This window comes from Empidonax traillii, unplaced genomic scaffold (assembly GCF_003031625.1).
Source record: "Empidonax traillii isolate 1590-97213 ecotype Southwest subspecies unplaced genomic scaffold, ASM303162v1 scaffold805:size286791, whole genome shotgun sequence".
Lineage (NCBI taxonomy): Eukaryota > Metazoa > Chordata > Aves > Passeriformes > Tyrannidae > Empidonax > Empidonax traillii.
In genome coordinates this window covers 261,147-285,344 of record NW_020955998.1, presented here as the reverse complement: position 1 = coordinate 285,344, position 24,198 = coordinate 261,147, and the positions used below count along the sequence as shown (strand labels likewise).

The 24,198-nt window shown below is 44.8% G+C and overlaps 1 protein-coding gene across 1 annotated transcript in view; it reads left to right on the top strand.

The window, feature by feature from the left end:
- Window positions 1-591: 591 nt before the first annotated feature.
- UMODL1 (uromodulin like 1) overlaps window positions 592-24,198 on the top strand; it is a gene marked incomplete at its 5' end in the record, with an annotated part of 24,969 nt that continues 1,362 nt past the window's right edge. The window contains 15 exon segments of the mRNA XM_027901691.1: window positions 592-729; window positions 1,225-1,275; window positions 4,071-4,182; window positions 10,158-10,372; window positions 11,887-12,024; window positions 13,432-13,580; window positions 13,582-13,878; window positions 15,010-15,104; window positions 15,106-15,150; window positions 16,286-16,522; window positions 17,384-17,459; window positions 17,461-17,544; window positions 17,683-17,723; window positions 20,232-20,320; window positions 22,652-22,859. Coding sequence (XP_027757492.1) covers window positions 592-729; window positions 1,225-1,275; window positions 4,071-4,182; window positions 10,158-10,372; window positions 11,887-12,024; window positions 13,432-13,580; window positions 13,582-13,878; window positions 15,010-15,104; window positions 15,106-15,150; window positions 16,286-16,522; window positions 17,384-17,459; window positions 17,461-17,544; window positions 17,683-17,723; window positions 20,232-20,320; window positions 22,652-22,839 — 1,955 coding nt within the window.

Sequence of the window (24,198 nt, the reverse complement as noted above, 5' to 3'; positions counted from 1 at the left end):
TTTTTGAGACTACCAGAAAGGGGGTCACAGTTTTACAGCATTACATTTGAGAAGAAATCTTGTACAAAAAGAGATTTTGCCCTTAGGTCTTCCTTTGTTAAGAATGGAAGAGTGCTTTCCGTGGGAGTTACTTGCATTTACTTTTTGTTTGAAGTGAAAGATTATTTCGATTAAGTCTCTATTTAATGTTCTATCCACTAGTAGCTAGTAGTAACAGATCTATTAATTTCCTGATGTATCTGGAGGTACTGTACACAGAACTTGGGATAGTGTGTGCTTTTGATATGGCTATAGCACACACCCACAGTGGTTTTTTTTTTTTAATTTCAAGTAAGTTTTTACCTCTAAAAATAATTACTAAAAAACTCTTTGCACAGAGAAAATATTTTTCAGAGTACAAGAACAAAACATTTATATCTGAGAGAATAACCACGCCAACAGTATGTTGCATCACTCAGCTTGGCTGACAGATAAATGATGGAAAAGGAAGACCACAGTAATAAACTGAAGAAGGACTACTTCATGGTTATTTCTGTCTTAATGCAGCCAGAAGGGAGGTTTTCTGACCCATGTTCCTGTTTTGGTCTACAGACTGGGATGAATGTGCTTCTCACACCGAGAACGACTGCTCTGTGTTTGCAGAGTGTATCAGTCTGATGGGCTCCTACATGTGCAGATGCAAGACAACCATGGATACCAATCCATCCAGACCTGGAAGGAACTGTGAGGGTGAGAAAAAGACTGACACGTGGTTTTTCTTTGCCATGAAACGTTGGAATAATTTGAGGGGTTTTACCTCTGCTTTTATGGCATCTGTTCATGTAACTGCACCTTTGCAGTCTCTGGCTGAAAGACTGTATCTGATCTGTCTTTGAACCTTATATATATATATATATATATCTTCAGATGAAATCTCTCTGAAATAACTGACTGATGAGCAACAAGGACTAATTTTTCCTCTTTTGGTGTGCCTGTGGCTAATTTCCTCTCACTCTAATGGTCCATGGCCCAGCAACCAGAAGAGGAGACCCTCTTTGTGTAGTCACAAGGCAGATTCACCTCCATAAAAACCGTATAAGCTACAGGATGTTAATGAATAGCCAAGACCTGTCTCTGCACTGTCCTGACAAGTGGCTGAGGAGCCTTGGTGCCATTTGCAGGTCAGACCCTGGTGCCTCCTCTTCCATTCTGAGGTCCCATTTAAAGGTGATCCTTGTGTTGCAGGTGAGATGGTGGATCCTCTGTCTGAAACAATGGCTCCTGAAACAAGAAACAGTGAGTAGGGTGGGGATTGACACCCACGGTAATTCGGCTGGGCGAGGAGCAAAGCCTCACTCAGAGTCGGCAAAGATGCACAGCTGGAATCAGAGCTCTGGGGTGGAGGCGTCTGAAACTGGTTTCTCGGTGTCAAAATTGTTTTCCTGCAGGAGTTGGCACTTTTTTTTCCCCCTAAATCAGCTGGCCACAATGATTTCTCTTCCTGGCAACTTGGCAGTTGGTTTTATCCGTGTTACGCTGCTTCATCCCAAAGAGGAGGAAACACATAATAGAGGAGAAACACATAATAGAGGAGGAAGCACAAATAGGAGGAAGCACTCGGGATGCACCAAACGTGGCTCATCCCAGCATTTGCTGCTTGTCCTTCTCCCACACATCTTGGTTTCTCCTGCATCCTCTGGCACCAGGGAGCTGCAGCAGCAGCTGCCTACAGAGTTAACTTTGAGAGCCAGGGAGGAAAACGACCTGCCTTCCTATTCCTCTCACCAGAGGATGATGAGTCAGAGTCCCCCACAAATCCCCTGTGAGGCAGGAGCTGCCTGGAAACCTGTGAGACGTTTTTTCAAGAGCTGTAATTGAGAATAACAAGGCTGCCGAGGAGGGCTTAATCTGTTTGGGTTTGGGCAGATGTGTTGCTGCTAATTAGGGGATTTTTCTGTTGATCGGGGCTGAATCATATTTCGAAGTTACAGTCAGATTTGGTCTTTAAAATTACAGCTTTGTTTGGGGTAGGAATGCTGCTGTCTCTGCCCATCACTAAATGTATTTTCTTCTATAGTGTGTTGCTATTCAGTAGTTATTTCAGATTTCTTTCTGCTTGTCTTTATTCTCTCTCCAAGCCCTCCTCATCTTTCTGATCCCAAAACATGCTCCCCTCTGCTCTTTGCTCTCTCCCTCCCCTATGATCTCCTTTTTCTGGTGGCCTCCACTCATCCAGACCCGCTTCTGGTTCTCCCTCATTCCTTTCTTAAACACCAAAATAGCTAGTTTTAACTGACAAAAAAGTAGAGGTAATTTTCTTTCAGCTGGAAAAGAAATTGAAGAATTCTATGCAAGTTCAGTTTATAAAAAAACCTGGTTTTTTTTTGGTTTGTTTTTTTTTTTTTTTTTTTTTTTTGTGTGTGTGTGTGGGGGGGGGTTTTTTTGTTTTGTTTTTTTGGTTTTTGGTTTTTGGGTTTTTTTCCTGAAGAATCAAATACTCAGCCAAGTGCCTTTGCTGGGAATGAAGCTTGTGAAGGGATAATGCCTGAGGAACAAGAGCAAGAACCACCACGGTGGCACCTCACTAGCCCGGGGCAGGAATTTAGAGGGCAAAAATCCATATCTGGTGGAGTTTAATATGTAGCTCCTCCTTGTGGCATCATCTCTGATCTGGAGGCTCAACCTCAGCCAACTCTTTATACTCTGTCATGTCTTTTAAATACTGATTTTTATTTTTTTTTTTCATTTGAGAATTGTTCAGGACATTTTCCCCTCTCTCCTGAGATAAAAGAATGTGATTCACCCCTCAGACACCTATGCTCACCTGACAGGACACAAGCCATAGCGAAAAGCAAGCCCAAAATCTTGGATCAGACTGCTGGTGGAGGGGATTCCTTCAGCATCAGAAGTATGCTGGGACAAAGGATCCCTCCTTCAGTGGCTCACTTCAAGCAGGCATTTCTCCTCTCCCCTGCAAAGCTTTACTTGATTACTATTTCTTTTTTTCTCCAATTTTCCCATCCCAGTTCAAATGATTGTTTTCCCAGTGTGACTAGAACCAGCTTTGCTGCAAAGTGGCCCACAGAGTTTATGCAGAGCCCTGCTTTACAGTTCTTGCTGTTTCAAAAATATATGGGATATAAAAACATAAAACTCAGTATAGGAATCTGACAGAGCTGGAACCTGGTGCCTTACATGCTGTGGGAATGCAGACGGGTGTGTGCAGGGAGCAAAGCGAGCTGCTGCACCAGGAAGTAAAGACTTGTAACTTGATTCACAAACGACCTTAAACTGAACCAGATAATAGAATTCCTGAGGTTTTTGGTGAAGACTCTCCCTTGTTTGTATAAACCATTGTAACATTAGATCTTGGTGTGTCAGGGGTGATGACCTGTCAGCAGCTGGGAGGCAGAGGGAAGAAGAGCTGCTGGCAGTGGTCACAGTATTGAGTGACGGCAGTCAGCTTGCCTGGCAAGACACTAAAAGGATGCCAAGAGTACAAAGCCATGTCTTGAGGAGCCCTTTTATCTGACCTCTGATCACCTCCAGTATCTGTAGTAACAATGCCAAACTCAGAGGTACTGGGAAAGCCAATGATATCAGGAAATGACCTCAAATGTTTGAGGCTGCCTTAATGTGATGTGGCTTCAGGGGGAAAGAATACACCCTGTTGGGATTCATCTTATCCCACCACAGCTGTCCAAAGTGCGGATGTCCAGCCTCAGGCAGCTGCCCAGCCTTCCTCTGAGGCTGCAGGGAGGACCTTGGTGCTGCAGTGGTTTGCACTCTGGAGGGATTGGTGGGACAGCTAGCCGAGCATCCCAGACAGAGCTGGCAGATATAGGACTTACAGGAGGTCAGTGACCTTCTTGAGAGTCATCTGGGGCTCAGACAGGGCAGACTAAGGTGCTGGATGACTTATATATAGACTTTCGGGGGTTTGGATACCTTTCAGGCTTTCTACTGTTATGAGTTGATGCATACAGGTATCCAGGTGGCCAGGAATGCTGCAGACTGTCATACCCTTGTCCATGGGCTACAGTCCACAGAACATGAATTTAAGCTGTCTTTTTTTTTTTCTTACTTTGCAGCTGTCCAAAAGCTTAGTGGCACAGTTCGGATAACAAACGTGGAATACTCCCCAGGCTTTAGCAATACCAGCAGTGAGGAATATCAAGCCTTTGCACAGCTCTTTGTTGATGAAGTAAGTGTTTTATAAGGATGTGAGCTGTTACCTGTCTAAAAGAAACCACGTGTATGGTCTTTCTCCCATGAAGGCTCGTGTGTGCCCCTGGGCACAGCTGTGAGATCTGAGTTCCCTCGACGGTCTGAGACTGCAGGGTGAGTGTAGATCTGTGTTTTAGAGGGAGATGAGGATTTAGGGGTTCTCTGGTGCCTCCATGTCCTCTGCTTCTCGTACCCAGTTGCACTGGATTATTGATTTCCTCCAGGGGTGTGGTGAAAAGTTAATGGAACTTGCAAAGAGCTCTGCTATCTTTGCCCTGCACAGCACTAGATTAATTAACTGTATGATTGCTATTACCTTTTGTCATAGTACCTCAAGGCTGACAGTTCCTATAATCGTCCTTGTTTCTGTGGCCCCGGATCTGGAAAGGGAGTGGTTTCTTGTCACGTCACCTCTGCCCTCACTTCTGATTAGAGTGCAGGATATCAAAGCACACCGTGATATCCGCCGCACATTTAACACTCTCAGAACTCTCAGGCATTGCCTTTGACAGTATCACTCTTCTAATTTTGGAGTGAATTCATCAGAAGTTTTGTTCCTTTGGTGCTCGCTCAGACGCACCTGGAAAACCCGCTGGTTATGCTGCACTGCTTTATTGCCTTCCTTATCTCCCCTTTACTGTCTGTTTATTCAGAGGCCTTGATAACTGTGATGACAAATCCACTGCTGATGATTGTATGAATTTCAAACCCTGCTGAGGCCTCCCTAAATTCCCCGTGTGCGGAGTCACAGCCTGGCACTGAAACGCAGCTGAACGCAGCGGGTGCACCGACAGCAGCGCGTGTTGGGGCAGAGGTCAGGCCAGCGTGGGGTCAGAGACAACTGCAGGGAGGGAGAAGGGTGATCCATTTATCTGTGCGTGGTGTTGTCTTCTTGGATATCAAATCAGCGTCCCAGCAGTGGTTGCTGGCTCGCACCTCTCTGGATGTGTTAGCGCAGCACAGCTTTGGTGGAGCGGCTCTGGCCCCGAGCTGTCACATCAGGAAAGCAGTGACAAAACCAGAGTGACGTGATTAGCAAAGTGAAAAGGGAGCAATTCTCCACTGACCTCACTCTCTTTCAGCATCACGTTCTGCCCCAGGGCTAATACAGAACAGCGCAGTGTTGAAACACACTAAAATTTATATATTTTCCTTATTCAGTCAGATGCTTTAATCCAGAAAATCACAGCTTACAAGTATGCTTGGAAAAATCATAAAACGATAGCACAAAGGAACAAAAGTAAGTTTTGAGTCAGTTTTACCTGGTTCTCAAGTTTTCAGGCAGAAAATGACCGCTTGTGATTATAAGGAACTAATTCCTTTTTCCAGCGCTCCAGTTTTGTGGATCAGCTGGTGAGACATGTCAGTGCTGATTCCTTCCCACCTCTGAGCCAGTCTGTATAGTCTGTAGTTGCACAGCTACTGGATATGGCAAAAAATATCATGGCAAAATAATATCACAGCAAAATAATATTAAACATGTTACGTTTTTAGAAGCCAAGGAAAGTGACGTTTAGGAGACCAGAAAGATCTGCAGATTTTCTTTTCAGGTTATGAGGACCAGAAATGGATCCTTTAAAGTGAGTTAGGAAAGTTCTACAGGTTTTAAAAGCACTATCATGTTCCAATTAAATACACTTTGCCAGAGATGTTTTTAAAACCTCTTTGGAATCACTATCTACAATTCAGAGGATTTATAAATCCTAATGTGTATAATGTTCTTCAGCCCCGGCACTTAAGTGCCATGTGGTTAAATTGGCAGCACCGCAAATGGAAATAACATCCTTTAAATAATGTGTAGATCAGAAGGAGGTGAAAACTTGATGGGACAACTTGCACTGTCATTGCCCAGGGTAGTTTCGCCATCCTCCTTGCAATGCAACTGAAAAACAACATAGCTGGGGGTGAAAGAGTGTTTTAGTCTTCTTGGGGTGTGCTCAGCCTGTCTTTGGAAACAGCCAAGAAGAATATCACGGCACTAGGGCTTGTCCTCAAGAAAATGGATCAGGAAAAACAAAAGGTTTGAATTGAGAATACATTCTCTGAGATGCATTGAATTCCTGAGTGGCTGCTGACATTTTCCCTGGACCTATGGATGGGTGCTCCCAGAAAACCCACCAAACATGCCACAGCCATCCATGGGGTGAGCCTGGCTGCCTGGGTCTGACACTTCCCTTTTCCTAAAAAAAAAACCCCAAATATTAGCCTTTTCCTTCCTGTTAAATTGGGTTTAGTGTGGCTTCCACCTGGCCCTGAAAATGGACTTTACCTGCCTCCTGTTTTTCTTGCCTGAGAAAGGGAGCTGATGTTGATTTTGCTCATGTTCTCTCCCTTTCTTGTGACTCTTCTGGCATTCTGATTTCTCCTGCTGTGCCACTGCTCAGGTTTCCCTTGTGTGCTACAGAAATTGTGGATACAATGACAGACTCACAGATAATTTGCCTTATAAGAAACCCCCGTACTCAAGGGTATTATATACTGAATGTTTCTTTCCAAAAAGTTCTCTTTTTCCCCCCTTTTCTTCTAGCCCTCCTTCATCAAGCATTGTTTTGATAACTCGGGGTGTGGTACCTGTTGTGAAATCCTGAAGCCTTTTGCATAAAGGGTTTTGTAGTGTCACCTAGTGGCTAAATACAAGTACAGTGAATGTCCCCTGACACTTCGGGCTGCGAGAGGAAAAAAAAAAAAGAATAAGGGCAGAAACAAAACAAACTCTAGAGAGCGAGTCATATGAGGAGAGGCTGAGGCAGCTGGGGGTGTTTAGCCTGGAGAAAAGGAAGCTCGGGGGGGATCTTCTCACTCTCTACAGCTCCTTCAAAGGAGGTTGTGTCCTGGTGGAAGTCAGGCTCTGCTCCCAGGACACACTGATAAGACAAATGGAAATGTCCTCAAGCTGTGCCAGGTTCAAGCTGGACATCGGGAAGAATTTGTTCACTGAAAAGGCTGTTAAGCATTGAAAGGGGCTGCCCAGGGAGATGATGGAATTGCCATTCCTGGAGATGTTCAAGAAACTGGACGTGGCACTCAGTGATCTGGTCTAGTTGACAAGGTGGGGATTGATCAAAGGTTGGACTCAGTCTTGGAGCTCTTTTTGAACCGAAATGATTCTGTGATTCATTCTGTGAAAAAAGAAGAACTGAAAAAATAAAATGTTCAGGATGGATAAGGAAAGAGGATGAAATCAGGGTGGGCTAAGAGGATGTCACAGGTGTTTGTATTCAATTAGACGAAAATCATGACAGATGAAAATTGAGGGCCATCTCCAGGGCTGGATAATGGATAATGGACAAGTCAAGGCTGGGTAATGCACAGCAGGCAGGGCACAGAGGTGTGCAAAAAGCTGTTATCACCTGGGACAACCCAGAAGAAAATGCATCAGCTCTGTGCGTGGGTGCAAGAGAAACTGTTGGCTCCCAGCACTGACTCCTGCCTTGCCTCTTCCCGAGGCTTTCCCTGGCAGGAGTCACTGCTGGCACCCCTGATCATTACACCACTGGCACGATCTCTGCCCTAAAGTCATGGCTGAAGCCCAACCCCCCTGCTCCAGATACTCCCTGCAGAAGTTACGTGGAGGAAAAAGCTGTTGGAGATGGCTGCAGTGTAGCCACCACCTGACCCCTTAATTCCCTGAAAATTTGAGCCAGGGGAGGGAAGTGAGTGATGTACCCTACAGAGAGGACCTAAAGAAAAGTGAGGTGTGGGGAAGAAGTGACTCTCCTGACAGGGCAGCAGTGTCAGCTCTCACCTGGGCCAAGTGCTGCCGCTTGGCCCTTATGGTGAGGTTGCCCTGCTGCTCTGTGCCTTCCTCTCCAGGGAACCTGACAGCCACTGGAGGGGGAAGGCAAAGAGCAAATATGCTGCGAAATCACAAAAATGTAAGTGTTTCTTTGGCTGTTTCCATCTGTCTGTGTCCTGAATTGAAGCTTGTGTCTGCTGTGTGTATTCCAGTCTCAGGAGGGTTGATAGGGTCAGCACGGGATTTATCTTTCCTGTGCTGCTGGGAGCTGCTGTCTTGCTGTGGACAGTGTCCCCCTGCACTCTTGACAGCAGTTTCTAAGTGCAATTTTAATGCTGATAGCTCAGAACAGCCTGTCCTAACTGCCTGATGCAGGCTTGAAAGTTATGTCCCACTCATGCCGTACTTTCTACCTATAAGTGTAAAAAGACTTCCCAGGCACTGGGAAGGAGATTAAGAAACTCAGAGGATCAGTGAGCATCTCCTGGAGAGAGGGAGAGAAGAAAACATACAATACTAATGGAAAAATTCAGGACATTGGTGGATGAAATCACACAGTCTGGGCTTACCCAGGCACCTGGTCTTCAGATATGTGCTCTGCCTGTGGTTAGATGGCATGCAAACCTCTGTGTGTATCTGTGTTGTTCCCTGCTTTCCTTTGGGATGTGCAGATAGGGAGTCCAATGCTGTCTTATCAGGCCCCTTTTCTGGGCAAGAAAAGGAGAAGGACTGGGATGAGAACTCGTGGATGTTTACCAGTTTCTCTTCACAGCGAGTTCCTCAGAAACAGTCTGCATTTCTGAGTCCAATGTTTCCTCAAAATGTCCTCTAAAGCTGAATTAACATCAGCCTTGTGTCTGATCTGGTGTTGCTCCCATGAGGTGATGCCATCTGAGCTATGTCTACTTCTCCTATGGCTGGTGCTGGAGGCGAAGGGGAACGATGCTGGAAATGCAAATGCTGTTGTACATCTCTCCTGGGCTCCTGCATTAGACGGGGTGCCCTGTCCCATGGAGTGCTCTCCTGTGTGCAGAGGCTGAGATGTTCCCTTGGTTGGCTGCCCTCCAGAGGTATCCAGCCTTGGAGGATGGGAAGGGAAGAGGCTGAGCATGAGCTGCAGTGTGTTTAGCTCTTTGAGAGGGGTTGGGGGCTCCATCTGAGCTGGGCAGTGGCCAGGCTGGGCAGCCAAGTTGATGCAAACCCTCACACAGGGCTGTGCTTTCCCATGCCACAGAGAGCAGCCCATCTTCCTCTCCAGCATGGCAAAGGAGGCAGCTTTTGAAGTCATGACTAAGGCTCACTGCACACTGAAAAAGGTGGCATTTTCTTTTTTAGGCCACCAGTGAAGTCCAAGGTGACTGAGCACACTGTGAGTGTTTATTTTATTGATTTCTCTAGACTGACCTAAATTCAGCGGTGATTTGGTGCTGCAATGCTTTGAGTCTGACTGTTCCTTTTTAAAATAGTGCAGAACCATTTCCTAGCCCAGCTCCTGGGCTTTCCAGGAGGATCATGAGTCAGGGCTGTGTGCCCTGATGACAGTCAGAATTTGCAGAAAAAATACGACACTCCTCACAGAAGATTTGATTGAAATATTTCTGAAATCAAATTGAAGACTGGGAGGTTCAACTGCGTGGCAGAGCTGATGAAAAAAAAAAGAAACACCTTTCTGTTTTCTTTACCCTGGTCTGGGGGCATTTAAAAAGAATGTTATTGGCTTGGATCTGGTGAGAAATCAGATATGAAGAAAGGCTTGAGGGTGGTCTGCTGCAAGTTGTAATATGCCTAGGCTTTGGGACCCCTCTGAGAGGTATATGCAGCGTGGAGTGTCAAGAGCATCTCCACTTCCTTTGGCAGCTCTTCCTCATTTTGGATTTTCCCCTCTCCCTGGAGGCATTTTGAGAGGCAGAACACAGGAACTCCCCTGCAGCCTCCTCCCTCCCTTTCTGTTACCAGAGGCGAGGACCAGTGCCAAATGTCAGATGAGATATTTTAATTGCTTGGCTTGTTTATTATTCATGGTTAAATATACACCACATCCTTCAGCTTCTGTAGAATGAAAATGTTATCAAGCAGAAGTTCAGTTTTCTGCTGCTTCCCTCCAGAGGACGGAGCACAACTGAAATGCATAATGCTCTTCTGGGAGCCTACACAGCCTAAAAATTCAATTGCCCCGTGCAAAATTTAACTCCACGTGCATTTTGTTTTTATTCCGGGTACATAAATCTCTACCCCTCGATGTTCTCCAGCAGGTGGATGCTGGTGTGATTAAAGTGCTGATAACGAGTATTACCAACGGCAGCAGGGTGGTGGGTTTCACTTTGGTGGTTGCAGAGGATGTGGATGTCCACTGTGTCATCACCACTTTTCAGGATGCTTTGGAACACAGCTCCTACTTCACCGCTGACAGGAGCAGCCTCTCCATAAAGGGTAAGGAGCAGCTTGAATCCCGAGAGTTCTTCAGAACTAGGAAGATGATAAAGCCTGTTATTAATCTGTATCATTTGAAGTGAAAGTATATGTAAAACAGATGGATGAAAAGCCTTTCTCTCTCCTGGTATTGCTCCTGTTTATCCATCCAGTAAGGTTTTTCAGTTAACATGAATACATGACATAGGAAATGAGGTGTCACTGATCCAAAAGGACAAAACCAACTGGTCTTTTTGTCTATATCTAGAATCAGTTTTATGGAGAAGAAGGTAAGGGGGTGCTAGATACAGTGGTCACAAATTTTGGAGTTTATAAACTACCAGTGGAAATGGATCCCCGTACACAGCCACAACTAGCTCTGTCTAAAAGAACTGAGAAACACATTGCCCTCTGCTTTGCACTGATAATTTTGCATGTGATAGAAACCCCAAGAAAGCAATAAATGAAGAAGTGAATTCTTCTTCACTGGGAGCACGTTTTCCTCACACACTTGAGGACTGGGAGTTCAGGTGAAAACCCACACTTTGCCAAGACCAGCACGATGGCTGATGGTACAACTTCTTTTCCTTTATATATAACTTAAATAAGTAACAAGAAACATTAGTCTCCCGACTAACAGCCGCTGAATTCTGCTCACAAGTTCTCTCTGAAAAAAATACCAAATACAACATCCTTGACATTTGTCCAAAGAATATTGTTAAAATTGTCAGTTAGAATCTAAAGCAAAATTATTTCAGAAACAGGTTTATGCTCTGCCCTGTGCGTCCTTTTTTGCTTGTTACACTCACAGCTGTAAATCTGGAAAGTTACAAATCGTGTTAATTAGTAGGATCACAACTATCTCATGGTGGGGCTTGTAGAGTACCTGTCCCCCTTGAACCTGTGCTAAAACAAATGGTTTGTGGCAGGGACAGGTCCCCATAGAGCAGGTTCTGCTTTCTGAGTCCCACCTAAGGTGGTATGTCCTTATCTGGTCTGATTTTCAGACCTTGGGGAGAGAAAGGAAAGTAAAAGCATATTTTGACTTTCAAAAGTGAAAATTTTGGCCAGGTAAAAATTAGGAAAGCAAACAGATTGCAGTTTGGACCAACCACACAACCCTCCTGCTTCACTCATGCTGGGCATTTCCCAACCACCTCCTCAGGAGTGGGAAATGGGGGAACAACTGAGGAAGCCTCAGGGTTAGGAGCATCCCCTTGGGCTGCTGATCAGTTTAGGAGGACAGGAGCAGTGTGTCTATATTTAAGCATCAGCTGAGCATCACTGGCAGCCCAGCTCTTGGAGGGGATTTGTCAGTGCCTTGCAATTTTCCCTCTAGGCTGTGCTTCCAGTATCCCACCTCTCCTAGACCCAGCAGCTGCCTGACACACAGGGGTGGAGTATCACACCTAAGAGGTGTGACCTCATCGTGACACCCTGGTGATTTGACTATTCCCCAGTGTCTGAACCATCAGATTTTCGTTTATGCACCCTCCAGCTTTGTCTTTCTCCTGCTTAAATGCGCCACCCAACAGATTATGATGAATGCACCAGCAAAGAGGACGACTGCTCCCCGGATGCCTCGTGCCGTAACACGCTGGGCTCCTACCAGTGCAGCTGCAAGGAAGGATTCGTGGATGTTTAGCCAGAGAGGCCTGGAAGAAGCTGTGAAGGCAAAAAAGGATATTCATTGCCTAGTGGCTAACTGAATGCTTAGTGATCTGATCTTTGCTAGGTCATGGTCACACTTGTCACAGGTCTCATCGTTTTGCCAGGCATTGCTTTGCCTCTTTGTTTTCAGCTGGATCCTGGTGGGGAAAGCCCTTTAAGTATTTCTGAATGCAATACTCTGTCATGACAGTTTACTAACGAGTATTTAATGCTGTGTTTGCAAGGTCCTTTCAACAGTTGTTTCTCATATTTTCCACAAAAATTAGATGGGATCGCCAATATTGTTAGTTACGTTCATTAGTATCAGAGGGGACAGAAGAGATAACAGAGAAGGTAACAGAAAGTACCTGATAGGTAGCTTGACCTCTATATGGCAGAAGGAAGGAAACATTGGTATTACAAACTGCCTTTTGGTATGAGTTGATTCATCTGCTCTCTCTCCTTCCCCAAGTCATTTGTTAGCTGGTGTCTGATGGGTCTTTAAGCTCCTAAATTCTCTTAGGGTTCTTCAGCAGTTTATATTTGCTTTTGTAACCACATTGATAAGGAACTCTTTCACTGAAGTCACATCAGTTTGTCAGCTGATACCAACCAGTTCAGTTTTGTTTAACTAAGATAATAAGATCATATTAAGGTTTTGGGAAATACAGCTCTGAAAGAGCTCAGGCTTTTATTTTTCTTCCTCCTGTTGCTCAAATCAGCAACTTTTTCATTTGGGGCATTTCTGAAAGCTGGGAAGTTCCAGAAGGAAATAGATATATTGATCTCAACCTGTGCTTCCTTTTTCCTTCTTTTTCTCCACTTGCTTTCTTCCTGAAACCATTAAAGGTTGCTACCAACACATTTGTTCATCTCCCCACTCTCTCTCAGGACACAAATGTGCAGTGTGGGTCTGCTACATGAGGTTTGTCCAACACTTCCCCCAAAATGGGTTTTCCAAGTGCTCAAAGTCGTATTTTTTGGGTAGCAACTGGTCAAAAATGGGGCAAGGTTTTTTTTAACAAACTCTGCTCCTGTTTATAACCTCACCCAGAACTGTGGAGTCTCCTACAGTACTCAGCAAAAACATATGAACACTTGTTGAGCTACTAACAGTTGGGGATTTCTTGCAAACACTGATCTTCCAAAAGCTATATATACATGTTTTACACACTAATTATTGCAGCTGTCAGGAAATAAAGCACTTGAGCTTTACTGACAGGCACTGGATGTGTCTCTGGGGCTCTTAAAAAAAGCCGCAGCTTTGGAAGCAAGTAGAGCAGGTTAAAAAAAAAAAAAAAAAAAAAAAAAAAGAAGCTAGTTTCCTGCCAGTAACTCTGGGTTTCCTCCTTGGAGTTTGCTTTTGCCTTATGAAATCAATCCAAGCCTGTAAATTACAACAGTACCTTTATTTTTTTGGCACCCTTCAGCACTTCCTATCAGCCAGAAGGCAACAGTGACAGATAAGAAACCAGTGCACAACCAAGTTTTATCTGTGACGTCTTTGCAAACTTCTTCCCCTGCTTCACTGGACTTCTCTGCTGCTGAGCACAAAGCTGTGGAGGACACCACGTTCTCCAGGCATGGTGCTGCCTCCTCTCACCAAGGATCCCATGTCAACTCCTGATGTTTCCCCTCAAGCATCTCCAGCCCCCCTTGCCAAACCTGCCCAGGAGGCTTCCATTAAAGACGCAGTGAGCGTGGTCTGTGGAATAGAGAAGATCATCCTGGCCATCCAGAAGAGGTTTTTACAGCAGGAGTCCATCCCAGAAGCCTCCCTGTACCTGGGGGAGCCTCACTGCAACGTGAGCAGGAGCAATGGCACTCACGCTGTGCTGCAGGCAGGATGGAGCGACTGCGGCACCGAGGTGGAGACTGTAAGTCCTCTGAGCCAGGGAATGCAAAGAAACTCCTTTGGAGATAGAATACACCTTCCTGTGATGGGAAATTACCTCTCTGTTTGGGATGGGGGGCAAGCACAAAAGAGACGGGGAGTCTTTGAGGTCAGGCAGCAAAACTCAGAGAATCACAGAATATGCTGAGTTGGAAGTGACCACAAGGATCATTGAGTCCAACCCTTAGCCCTGCACAGGACCCTCCCAAGAGTCACACCATGTGCCTGAGAGCATCATCCAAATGCTTTTTGTGCTCTGTCAGCCTTGGTGCTGTGCCCACTGCCCTGGGGAGCCTGTTCGGTGCCCAACCAGCCTAGGTGGAAAGAACCTTTTCGTAATATCCAACCTAAACCTCCCTTGACATACCTCAAGGCCATTCCCTTGGGTCCTGTCACTGGTCACCACAGTCTCCCCTCAATCTCCTTTTCTCCAGGCTGAACAGACCAAGTGCCCTTGGCTGCTCCTCACACAGCTTCGCCTCAAGGTCCTTCACCAACTTTGTTGTCCTCCTTTGGGAGGGTCTCTCCAAACTGAGAGTCACTTCCCATGGCTCTCCAGGCTCCCTTTGCAACTGTCTGAATTTTCTGAGAAGAAATTTCATTGTCTCATTTTGACAAATACCTCAATTGCTACATGGGGACAGAGAGGGCTGGCTATCTTCTTGGATCCCAAACCAGAGGCTACATTCAGTCCAGGCCAAAGTACAGAAATTCCCTTCTGGAGCAATGATCATTGCTAAGGAATGATCATTGTCCCACCCCTGGAGGTGCTTAAGGCCAAGTTGAATCGAGTTCTGAGCAACCTGGTCTAGTGGAAGGAGTGCCTGCCCATGGCAGGGGGTTGGAATGGGATGATCTTTAGGGTGCCTTCCAACCCAGGTCATTCTGTGATTTTATGATTCTATGACATGATAGGAAGGAAGGTGAGGGAGAGTTGAGGATTTTCATTCTCTCACTGTAGAGCAACAGAGATATTTGAGGTTTAGTGTGATTTCTGTAGCCAGGAGAATGGAAAATACCCAAGCATTTGACACTGGTAAACCTGTAGCTCTGCTGCATCCCTACAAACACTGATGTTCACAAGCTGTGCTTTTTTTTTCCTCCTGTGTTGCAGAACATGACTAATACTGTGGTGAAAACCATCCTTCGGAACGACATTCCTGCTCAGGGAATAATCCACCACTTGAAACTTGCCAGTCCCATTCACTGTGTTCCAAAACTATGTCTTGGCTTCCTCTGGGTAAGCTGCAGAAGGGTAAGTAACAACTCCCTCTGCTTTGAAGTGCTGTTGTGTGGCTGAGCGCTGCTTCATTGGAAAGGTCCTCACGGGCTGCAGCTGTACCCAGTGAAGGTACATGCAATGCTGAATAGCCTGCCATCCTGGGAGCCCTGTGCTCAGGGGATTCCTGCTATGTGCTTCTCTCCTGCTCCACCTAATGTGCCGTTAGATCCAGCAACCAACAAGCCTGTGAGGAAAATAAGCCTTTGGGAGCCACTGGTGCAGGTTCAGGAATTCAGAATTCCTCACTTCTCTTTGCCTTCCTGGGCAATCCCCTGTAGCAATAGCAGCAATTTCCTGCCTTTGGAACATATCAATCACTAATCTTTTTACCTGATGTGGGCCTGCAGACTCCTCTGTGGGTTCTGAGAATGGCAATTTTTACCCCCCACAAATCCTGATTTGGTCAACTTGGAAAAAGAGGAGACACCTAATGCAAATCATGGGGTTTTTTTTATGGAAGGGCCCATCTTCAAGTTAAATGTAATCAAATCCACCCTTGACAGAAAATCAAGCCCATGCTCACAGAAAATGCGGCAGCACAAGCTTTGCCCTGATGGGGAATGTCCTCCCTTCATACAAATGCACTTCCCCTCTCTTTCCTGCCACCCTGCTTAAACCATTGGCACCAAATCCACTTTCTGCTTCCTAACCCTGTCCAGACATTGTATTTTCCTTTTCTTTGTCAGGTTCCTTCTCTCTGAACTCTGTAATTTTCTCATGCCCCTCCCTTACTGTTCAGATTTGTCCCTTATCATTTCTTCTGGCTCTTCTCTTCTACACTAAGCTTTTTACTGCCCTTATTTTGAACTTTCAGAGAACTCGTGGTCTTGTTCCCCTTCTGCTCCACTCAAACCTCTCTCTCTGCCCTGTTTGTTTTGCAGGGACATTCCACCCTTTGGCTTTTCCCGCTTGTGTTTCCATTCTCTCTGCCTTCCCAACTGGATGCATTTTCCTCCTTTCCTTTTGAGCAGTGTCCTGACACCCTGGACTGCAGATAACTCTTCACTATTTATTTGCTCAAGAGGTGGACAAGCAGCCACTGATTTATGACTTACAGAAACAGACAGTAAAATCTGTGGTCTTTAAAGGAGGCTCATTGATTTTTCAGACTTTACACCATCTCTGAGGATTTGCACGGATCCAGGGGCTTCAGAACAGAAATGCAGCTGTTTATTGGGAACTCCCCAATACCAAAAAACTTCAGTGTCTCTGCCAGTGACGATGTGCTGATCGAAGTGGGGATCCAGAGAGGGGACAGCAAGCTCAAGGTGGTTCTCACTGACTGCTGGGCAACTCCAACCAATAATTCAGTGGATCCCCTCTCATTTGTTTTCATCAGCAACAGGTACAGCAATGCCACTCACAAATAGCACCTGCCATGCCTTAGATCTTCCATTGGCACTGACTGCTCATGTGTTACATTTTAAATGTCTTTTATATGTGTTCTTGTCATTCATATACATGTTCATTTTCCATTTGGACTGGTCACACCTTTGAACAAGAATAGAAGGTGTGAAAAGAGTTTTCAAAAGGGCCATGTCATAGCTGTTTGAGCTTCATTGTCTTCCCTGTAGTTTTGTCAAGGAGCTGTACTTTTGACCTGAAGGTGATTTTGTCAGTCAGCAGTGAGAGAGCATTTGAAAAATGTGTGCTTTATCTATTTCTCTGTGGTTCAGAGACTTCTCTGTGGTTTCAGCTTCACCAAGAGCTCATGTGACTCTCATCAATGAAGAAATAGGTTAGCTAATCCCTCACACGTGATATTAATGCAGCCTCTGGTAAAAGAGGGGCTTTGTTCCTGTCTGGATCACTAATGTCACCCCAATGTCACACTCCTTGGGCTCACCTGCCATCTTAAAATACAGAATAATCCTTTTGCTCAGCAACAAAGCAGACTCCTTTTAACGTGATGATTTTTCAGCCTGTGTTTGGTGAAGCCAAGTTTGGATTCTTCTTTCTGCTACTCCTTCCCTTGTTTTCCAACCCTCCAACCACTTCTCAAATCTCTTCTTCTATTTGGTTACTGTGAGAATAAGCAGCAAACATCCCCTTATCATCGCTGCACTGCCAGAACTGCTTCATGAAGGGTCTGGCTGTGACCTCCTAAAGGAATTAAAGGCCTTACAACCCAAATCATGTGCTATAGGCACAACCCGCCTTCTCTAGCCCTATCTGCTATGTCTGGTTTCTCTCTCTTCCTTTTCAGCTGTCCCATCCCAAATACATACACCACACTGCTAGAGAATGGGAATTCAAGCAAAGCCCAGTTTAAGATGAAAATTTTTTTCCTTTGTCAACAATTCTGTGGTTTACTTACAGGGCAGAATTCGCATCTGTGTGGAGACACCGGGAAGAACCTGCAGGACAGTAAGCGTTTTGCTATTTTTCTCCCCCCCAAAAAATATATTTTTCTCTGCGCTTTATGCTGCCTGCAATGGAATAGAAGGAGTAATGTTTCCAAACAGGGTTTAAATGGCTCTTGAAGTTTCCTTTATTCTCTGCCAGGAGCAGAGGGGAGTGGAGAAGGACTACAACCATATGGAAGCGTCTGCCTTTCTTCCTGTTCCTCCTGCTCGTGGTTAAAACCGTGGAGCTTGCACAGAACTGGGGAACCTGAGAACTGGACCTTCCTCCTCTGAGTAGGGGTGACTGGAAGGCAACAAAATTAGACTGTCCAGGAAAGTGTCAGCTCAGATGGACGTGACACAAAAAAAGTGAGCACCCATATTGGCAGTGTCAGCAGGAAAAATCAGAGTAAATCGGTTCAGGAAGGTTTTCTGTCCTTTTTCTTTTCCCCTAGAGATGTGGTGCTTCAGCTGAGACTTTAGGTGCCACGACAGGAAGCTCAGTGGCATTAAGTTTCTGGGTCTGTGACTCCAATAGAATTTATTAGGGCTTTTTAAAGCCTGATTGCTTTTTAAAGCAATAAACAAAGCAATGTTCTGATAAGAACCGCAGTTTCTAATTGTCTGTGCTACAAGGCATTGCTTTGTTTCTTTTGACTTCCAAGAAAGTGATACACAGCGTTATCTAAAAATGTGTTGCTACCATAGAAATAAGAAAAAAATATGTTTTGCTGATGGTTTTTTTTTTTTTTCCCTTAATAGCAGACAGTTGGGAATTCTCTTCTTCTGCCAGCCTTCCTGGCTTATTTTCTATCAAGGATGTTCTCATTAGAAGTTTGGTGCTCCTCCATTGTTTACCACTTTCCTCTAGCTCCAGATAACACAGTTTCAGCCCGTTATACAGCAAACAATCTCTTCCTGAGAGATTAAAAATGGCTGCCAGCAGATACTTGTTTCCTTTCTCTAAGTAGAAAGCTTCCTCCAGATTTAATAAATAAATAATAAATAAATAAAGTAGGGACAGGAAACAAGACTGACCATGGTGAGATGGCTCCAGTTTTTGCAGTTCAGTATGAATACACATGCTGAAAATCAGTGGTTCAGCAGCCCCCAGACTGTACCTTCCTTTGCAGGAGGTGGTGCCCTCCCTGAGTTCACTGTGCCCTGCACAGCTGAGGAGGAATATATCTATATATCTATATATCTATATATCTATATATCTATATATCTATATATCTATATATCTATACATATATCTATATGTCTATGTACATTTTGCTTTCTCCTATGCGAAATTTGCCCCCATGAAAAGTCAGTGAATTCATTACCTTAGACTGAGACCAAACTGTGATGTGGAGAAGACAATCATTAGGCACCTCCAGGCAGGGTGACCTTTTTCTTTTACACAGAAGGGAGTGGGAGGTGCAGGAGGTGCAAAGATCAAGGAAAACTGAAGCAAGAGGGTACATTTGGAAATAGTGTAAGAAGGCTGGGAAAGTGCCCAGGGTCTGGGATCTGATCCTCTGATCTGTTAGTCTGGAGAGCACTGACTTGCTTCAGGTCAGGTTTGCTTTAGCTCTTCACCCACAAAATTGAGAGTTACATGTTGTATTATTTCTTCTTACTCAGTCTTTTTTTTTTTTGCCCCTTGTTTTCTCAGTGGAAGAGAGTGAGGTGCCCTTGAGTTTAGAGTAAAAAGAAATAGCCTGGGGAGCAATGTAGTAAGAAATGAGTAAGAAACATGACTTTGAAAGAGGAGAGGTGTCTGGTGGAACGTGGCTGCTCTGTGGCCATGTGGAACCACAAAATCACTGCCATCAGGGAGCAGCTACATAACCGTGTTCTCTAATGGATCCACCCAGCTGGGAAAGCTATTTGAGGGTAGGCCAAAGTCATAGGCAGACGGGAATTTTTCTGGGGGCTGACCCAGATGAAGACGCTGTTTCTGGCATTGGATCGTAGAGGATTTTCAGTGTAACAGGTGGGAACAGATTCTTGTGTAGACTCTCTTTTATGTGCACTTCCAGAAGAGCCACAGTATTTTTTTCAGTAACTCCAGTATGCTTCTGTTCCCATCAGAGACCTTTAGGCTGCAACTTAAACCAAAAAGGTGGCAAACAAGGTGAATAATGCTGTCAAGGAAGTGTGCAGAGGATGAGTGCGCTGAAGCAGCTGCTTCCCAACATTTCACAGGGCAGGGCTTTCAAACCAGTAGTTCCCAGGTTATTAATTCACATGTCACTGAAGCTGTGTGCAGCTCCAGAATGACACATGGCTTGGCAGGGACTGAAAGTTGCTGCCGCTTTTGGTGGTGATGGTTTTAGCATCTGCTGTGCCTGCCATGGGCAGTAGAAACATCCCAAGAAAAATGTTTGCAAAAACCCTGGCATGTGGAAATAGTGATAAGTTTATTCTCCCATAAGGTTTCTCTAAAACAAACAGGAAGTTAACCAAAAGAAAGGCATTGTCTGTGTGAAATGTCTGGTCACAGCAGTGTTTTCCAGTGTGACTAATTACAGATTTCATACTGATGCCATTTCCTTTGAACTTCATTTTGGTGCTAATTTCAGTTAAACGAAGCACGACATTAAGAAACAAAAACCCCAGTGAGTGAGAAGAGCACTGGGCCTTCACATGCTCATCAGAAGGCTTTGTATTTTTGATTAAGTAAGCCCCATTACTTATTGGAGTGTGGATTGATTGTTGCAGAGATGCCACACCACGGTTCGGGTTCCTGAAGGCTGAAGAAGTCGTTGCCACACACAGAACGTCCTGGGGACCCCTGTGTAGAGCAGCTGGTGAGTTCTGAGCAGATGCTTGCAAAGAAAGGGGGCACACCACAGCTATCATTTCAAGATATTTTTTACTGGCAAAGGAACCTGAAGACCTGTGATTCAAGGTTTTCATGCCCCTCTGCATTTGTTCCTGAGGATCAGGCGTTCTTGGCTGAAGCCACGTGGCACTGGGGAGAGCCCCGTGCCCTCCGAGGTGAAGTGACTGTCAGGTTGTCAAGGGAATGCAGAAAGGAAGATAAAGTGCTTTGTGCAGCTGTTTGCACAGGGCAGCAACCACAAAATCAAACAGCTATTTCAATTGTGAAGTGTGAAAGCAGCTTCAATCTTTTAGATTGCAATCAGTTTTCCAAGTGTTTGCGCTGCTGTAAGTCTGCAATTGTACTGAGCTCTGAAGTCCAATATCAGAGGATGTAAGAGATTTTGTTCTTGTGTTCCCTTTGTGTTTCCCTGGCACTGACTTTGCCACCACGAGGGGAAGTGGCAGAGAGCACAGCTGATGCACAGCACATTGGGGGAGAGGTGCAGTACAGGTTAATAGACAGCAAATACCAGCATTATGTACAAGCGAGGTCTAATTTGTTATGCACCTGCCTCTTCTGCATTTAACCTGAGTGATGTTTTCAAGGGCACCTGTGGTCTGTAATGTTTTCAAGTCACCAGGCCTCCTCTAGCCATTTGCATTCGTAACTGATTAATCTAAAACACTCTATGAGAATATTTGGGCTCGCCAGCATCAGAGTTTTAACATGTGGCTGCTGTGAATAGAGAGTTCACAATGTTCTTTTGGACCTAGAAACGGACTCTGACTTGGTATATTGTATTTTTCTTCCTTTACATGCAAATATTGGTCTGATTGAATAAGCCTTCAGTGTTGACTTCTGAAGCAGTTCTTTTTTTAAAAAAAACTTAGCAATTAATGCAGCTTGTTTTGTTCTGCAGCTCTTACAACAAGCAGCTCTCCCTCTCCTTTCCCCAGGAGACTCCCATGCTTTTCTAATACTGAAAAAATGGCCATTTCCCCAAATCGCCTCTGGTGAGAGGAGCTTGATTTGGGTTGTACTGCACTGATTCCTTGGCAAAGGTGGCACTACTGGATGTTGTCTCCTATTTCCAGTTTGAACACTCACAACTCATTTAAGTGTGAGGATAGACCTAGACAGTGATCTACATCTCTGTGTTGAAGGAGACAACACGAATTAAGATGTCAGGTAATAACAGATGTAACTCGTGCAGCAAAATACCAGAAAAACTTTCACTGCTCTGCCTGCACTTGGCCACATCCCCCAGCAAAGGCCACTGCTACATGTCCTCAGGAAGGCCTGTTCTGTCTGAGTCTGGATACAGGCTGCCACTTCCACTGTGCATCTCCTTCTTTATTTCCGTGTTTCATACTGAAATTCAGAAATAAGACTGAATATATTATACAGCACTGCTTTGACCTGCCTTTGGAATGAAACCCTGGGTGTTATGTAGCTTGGACACAGCCACTGCACACCTCTGTGGCTGCCAACAGCGCCCTTTGGCCAAAAATCTTGCCTGTAATTGCAGGCATGAATGCAGTAGTATTTATTTGCCTTCTGTGTACCTCAGGTACCACATAAGTGCTTGTCTAAGTAAGTGCTGTCCTGAAAATGTAAGCACACAAATAGATGTTTTTGTAGGTGCACCAATCCTTTACAAGAGTGAACTGTAAGTACAGGTACAGACACAAAGAGAGGCATAGTGTTAAAGGGAGAGGGGTATCTTTTGGCAGATTTGGACAAATATATGGAAGTGTCTAAATGGAAACAAGGAGAACACATTCTGTTGATGGTTGGTGGTGCCTTGGGAGACAGTTGGCAACACAGGAATTGACACAGCACACGTGGAGAATCCTTTCCTAAATACTTTGTGGTTAAAGTGATATGTGATAAAAGCAAATCGAGTGGGTTTTAGTAATCACAGATCATAGGCAGGATTAAGATGAAAGAATGCTTCACCTTTAAGGTTCTTCTGAAAGAAAGGCAGCATTTCAAAAAGTCCCCAGTGTTAATTCTTCAATTCCTATTTTACTGAAAATCACACTTATATCTGCAGGGAATCTACACTTGTATGCACAAGGGAGAACATGAACTGTCCTCATGACATTTTCATGAGAATCACCCTCCCCAAAAGGCTGATACCCTTCTGCATCACAGTTCTGTCCTGGCATGCTGGCTAATTTGTAGGAAAAGTTTATTTCTTGCCCCAGTAAAATATTTAAGAATTTCAAAGCTTTTTTTCTTGCACCTCTTGGGTTTTTTTGTTTCTTTGTTTGTTTGGGGGGTTTTTGTTTGTTTTTTGGTTTTTTTTCAGCACCTGATTTGAAGAGAGAGAAGGAGGCTGGGATGGGAGTTGGATACATCATCCTCATTGCCCTCGCTGTGGTTGGGTTTGTGCTGGGAGTTGTGAGCCTTCTCATTTTCCAGTACCAGCGAAAGATGGGAAGGTACAACTTCAGAATCAAGTCTGACAACTTCAGCTACCAAGTGTTCTACGATTAGAGATCCTCAAGTTACCCTGTGTAAGTACTGAATTATGACCAGTTATTTTTTTTTTTTAGCTGTTCATCTTCTTCCTGAAATGGTGAAATACTTGTAGAAGACCATCCTCTATTTGAGAGTATTTGAACCTGCTGTCATTTTTGGCTGTGGGTGAAGCCCACAGAAGTAAGAAAGAAATTCTCACTGTTCTTGCCTGTTTTCAAAGGCTGCAGCACTACAGAGGGGGAAGACAGTGTTGTGCTCTTCATCTTCCTACTCAGGCAGAGTAAATGACACACCCCTTGAAAAGAACATCAATAACCATTTCCATAAAGGAAGCACATCACGGTTGTTTTTGGACCAGGGATTAGCAAAATGAAGGAGAGAAACTTTAGCACTCTCTTTGTAAATTTGCTTCCCTTTCTGCAATAGCTTGGGTGTGTGGTTTTGTTTGTTTGTTTGTTTGTGTAGTTTTTTTGATTTTTTTTTTTTTTTTTTTAGGAAATGTTTTTCAAGAAAATAGTGGGATGCTAAACATAAAGAGCTGGAAATATTGATGGTGCATAAATAGTGCTCACAGGTGCCTACAGAGTCTGAAAATATAGCTCTGAGGAGACTTAACCACCGTTAGGCATTCTGCCTCTGCAACTTGGGAATTTAACACTTTCCTGGAATACCATAGGGTTCACCACTTTTTCTGTAAAAATTGGTGTGTTCTAGCAGCTCACTACCATTTGGTTTGCTTGCCTCTTTAAGAGGAGGGGAGAGAGGTGAGAAAGCTGGCAGGCTGAAAAAGAACACCTCACGCTAGTTCTCAGCTCAAGGATGTTTACTGTGGATGGAATTCTGCTCCTGGAAACAGGCTTGTTTGACACTGTTACCAGAGTTAGTCAGTCAGCAATCCTTTCCTGGGGGAGACCCCAGGAGTGACAGTGCAGCTGCCGTGACCACAGGAAATTCACTGGACTCATCCTGATGGCATTTGCAGACAGTTTAGCTCGACTCAATAACACTTAATATAAAACACAGAGAAAGGGCGGGGAACGCTGCACCCCAGCTATCAGCTTGTAAATCTTGAACAGTAGTCACCATTAGCTCATTTTCTCCCAGGTTTTTTACGTCACACTGACCACACTGTGCAGTCGTCCACCCGTGGGCAGCTCCCAGGAGATGGCTGCAGGTGAGGGTGATGCTCTGATGGCTTCCCAAAGGCTGGGCAGGGCTACCTGTTGGGAGTCCAAAGGGATGACACCCAGGACTCCTTGGAATAACTCCAGCAGCTGTGCAGGTCCATCAGTGATACAAGTCCCACCATGGAGCCACGAAGGGCATTTTGAGGTTCGTTAAGTTAATGATGATGGCCAGTCTCTTCGCGAACGA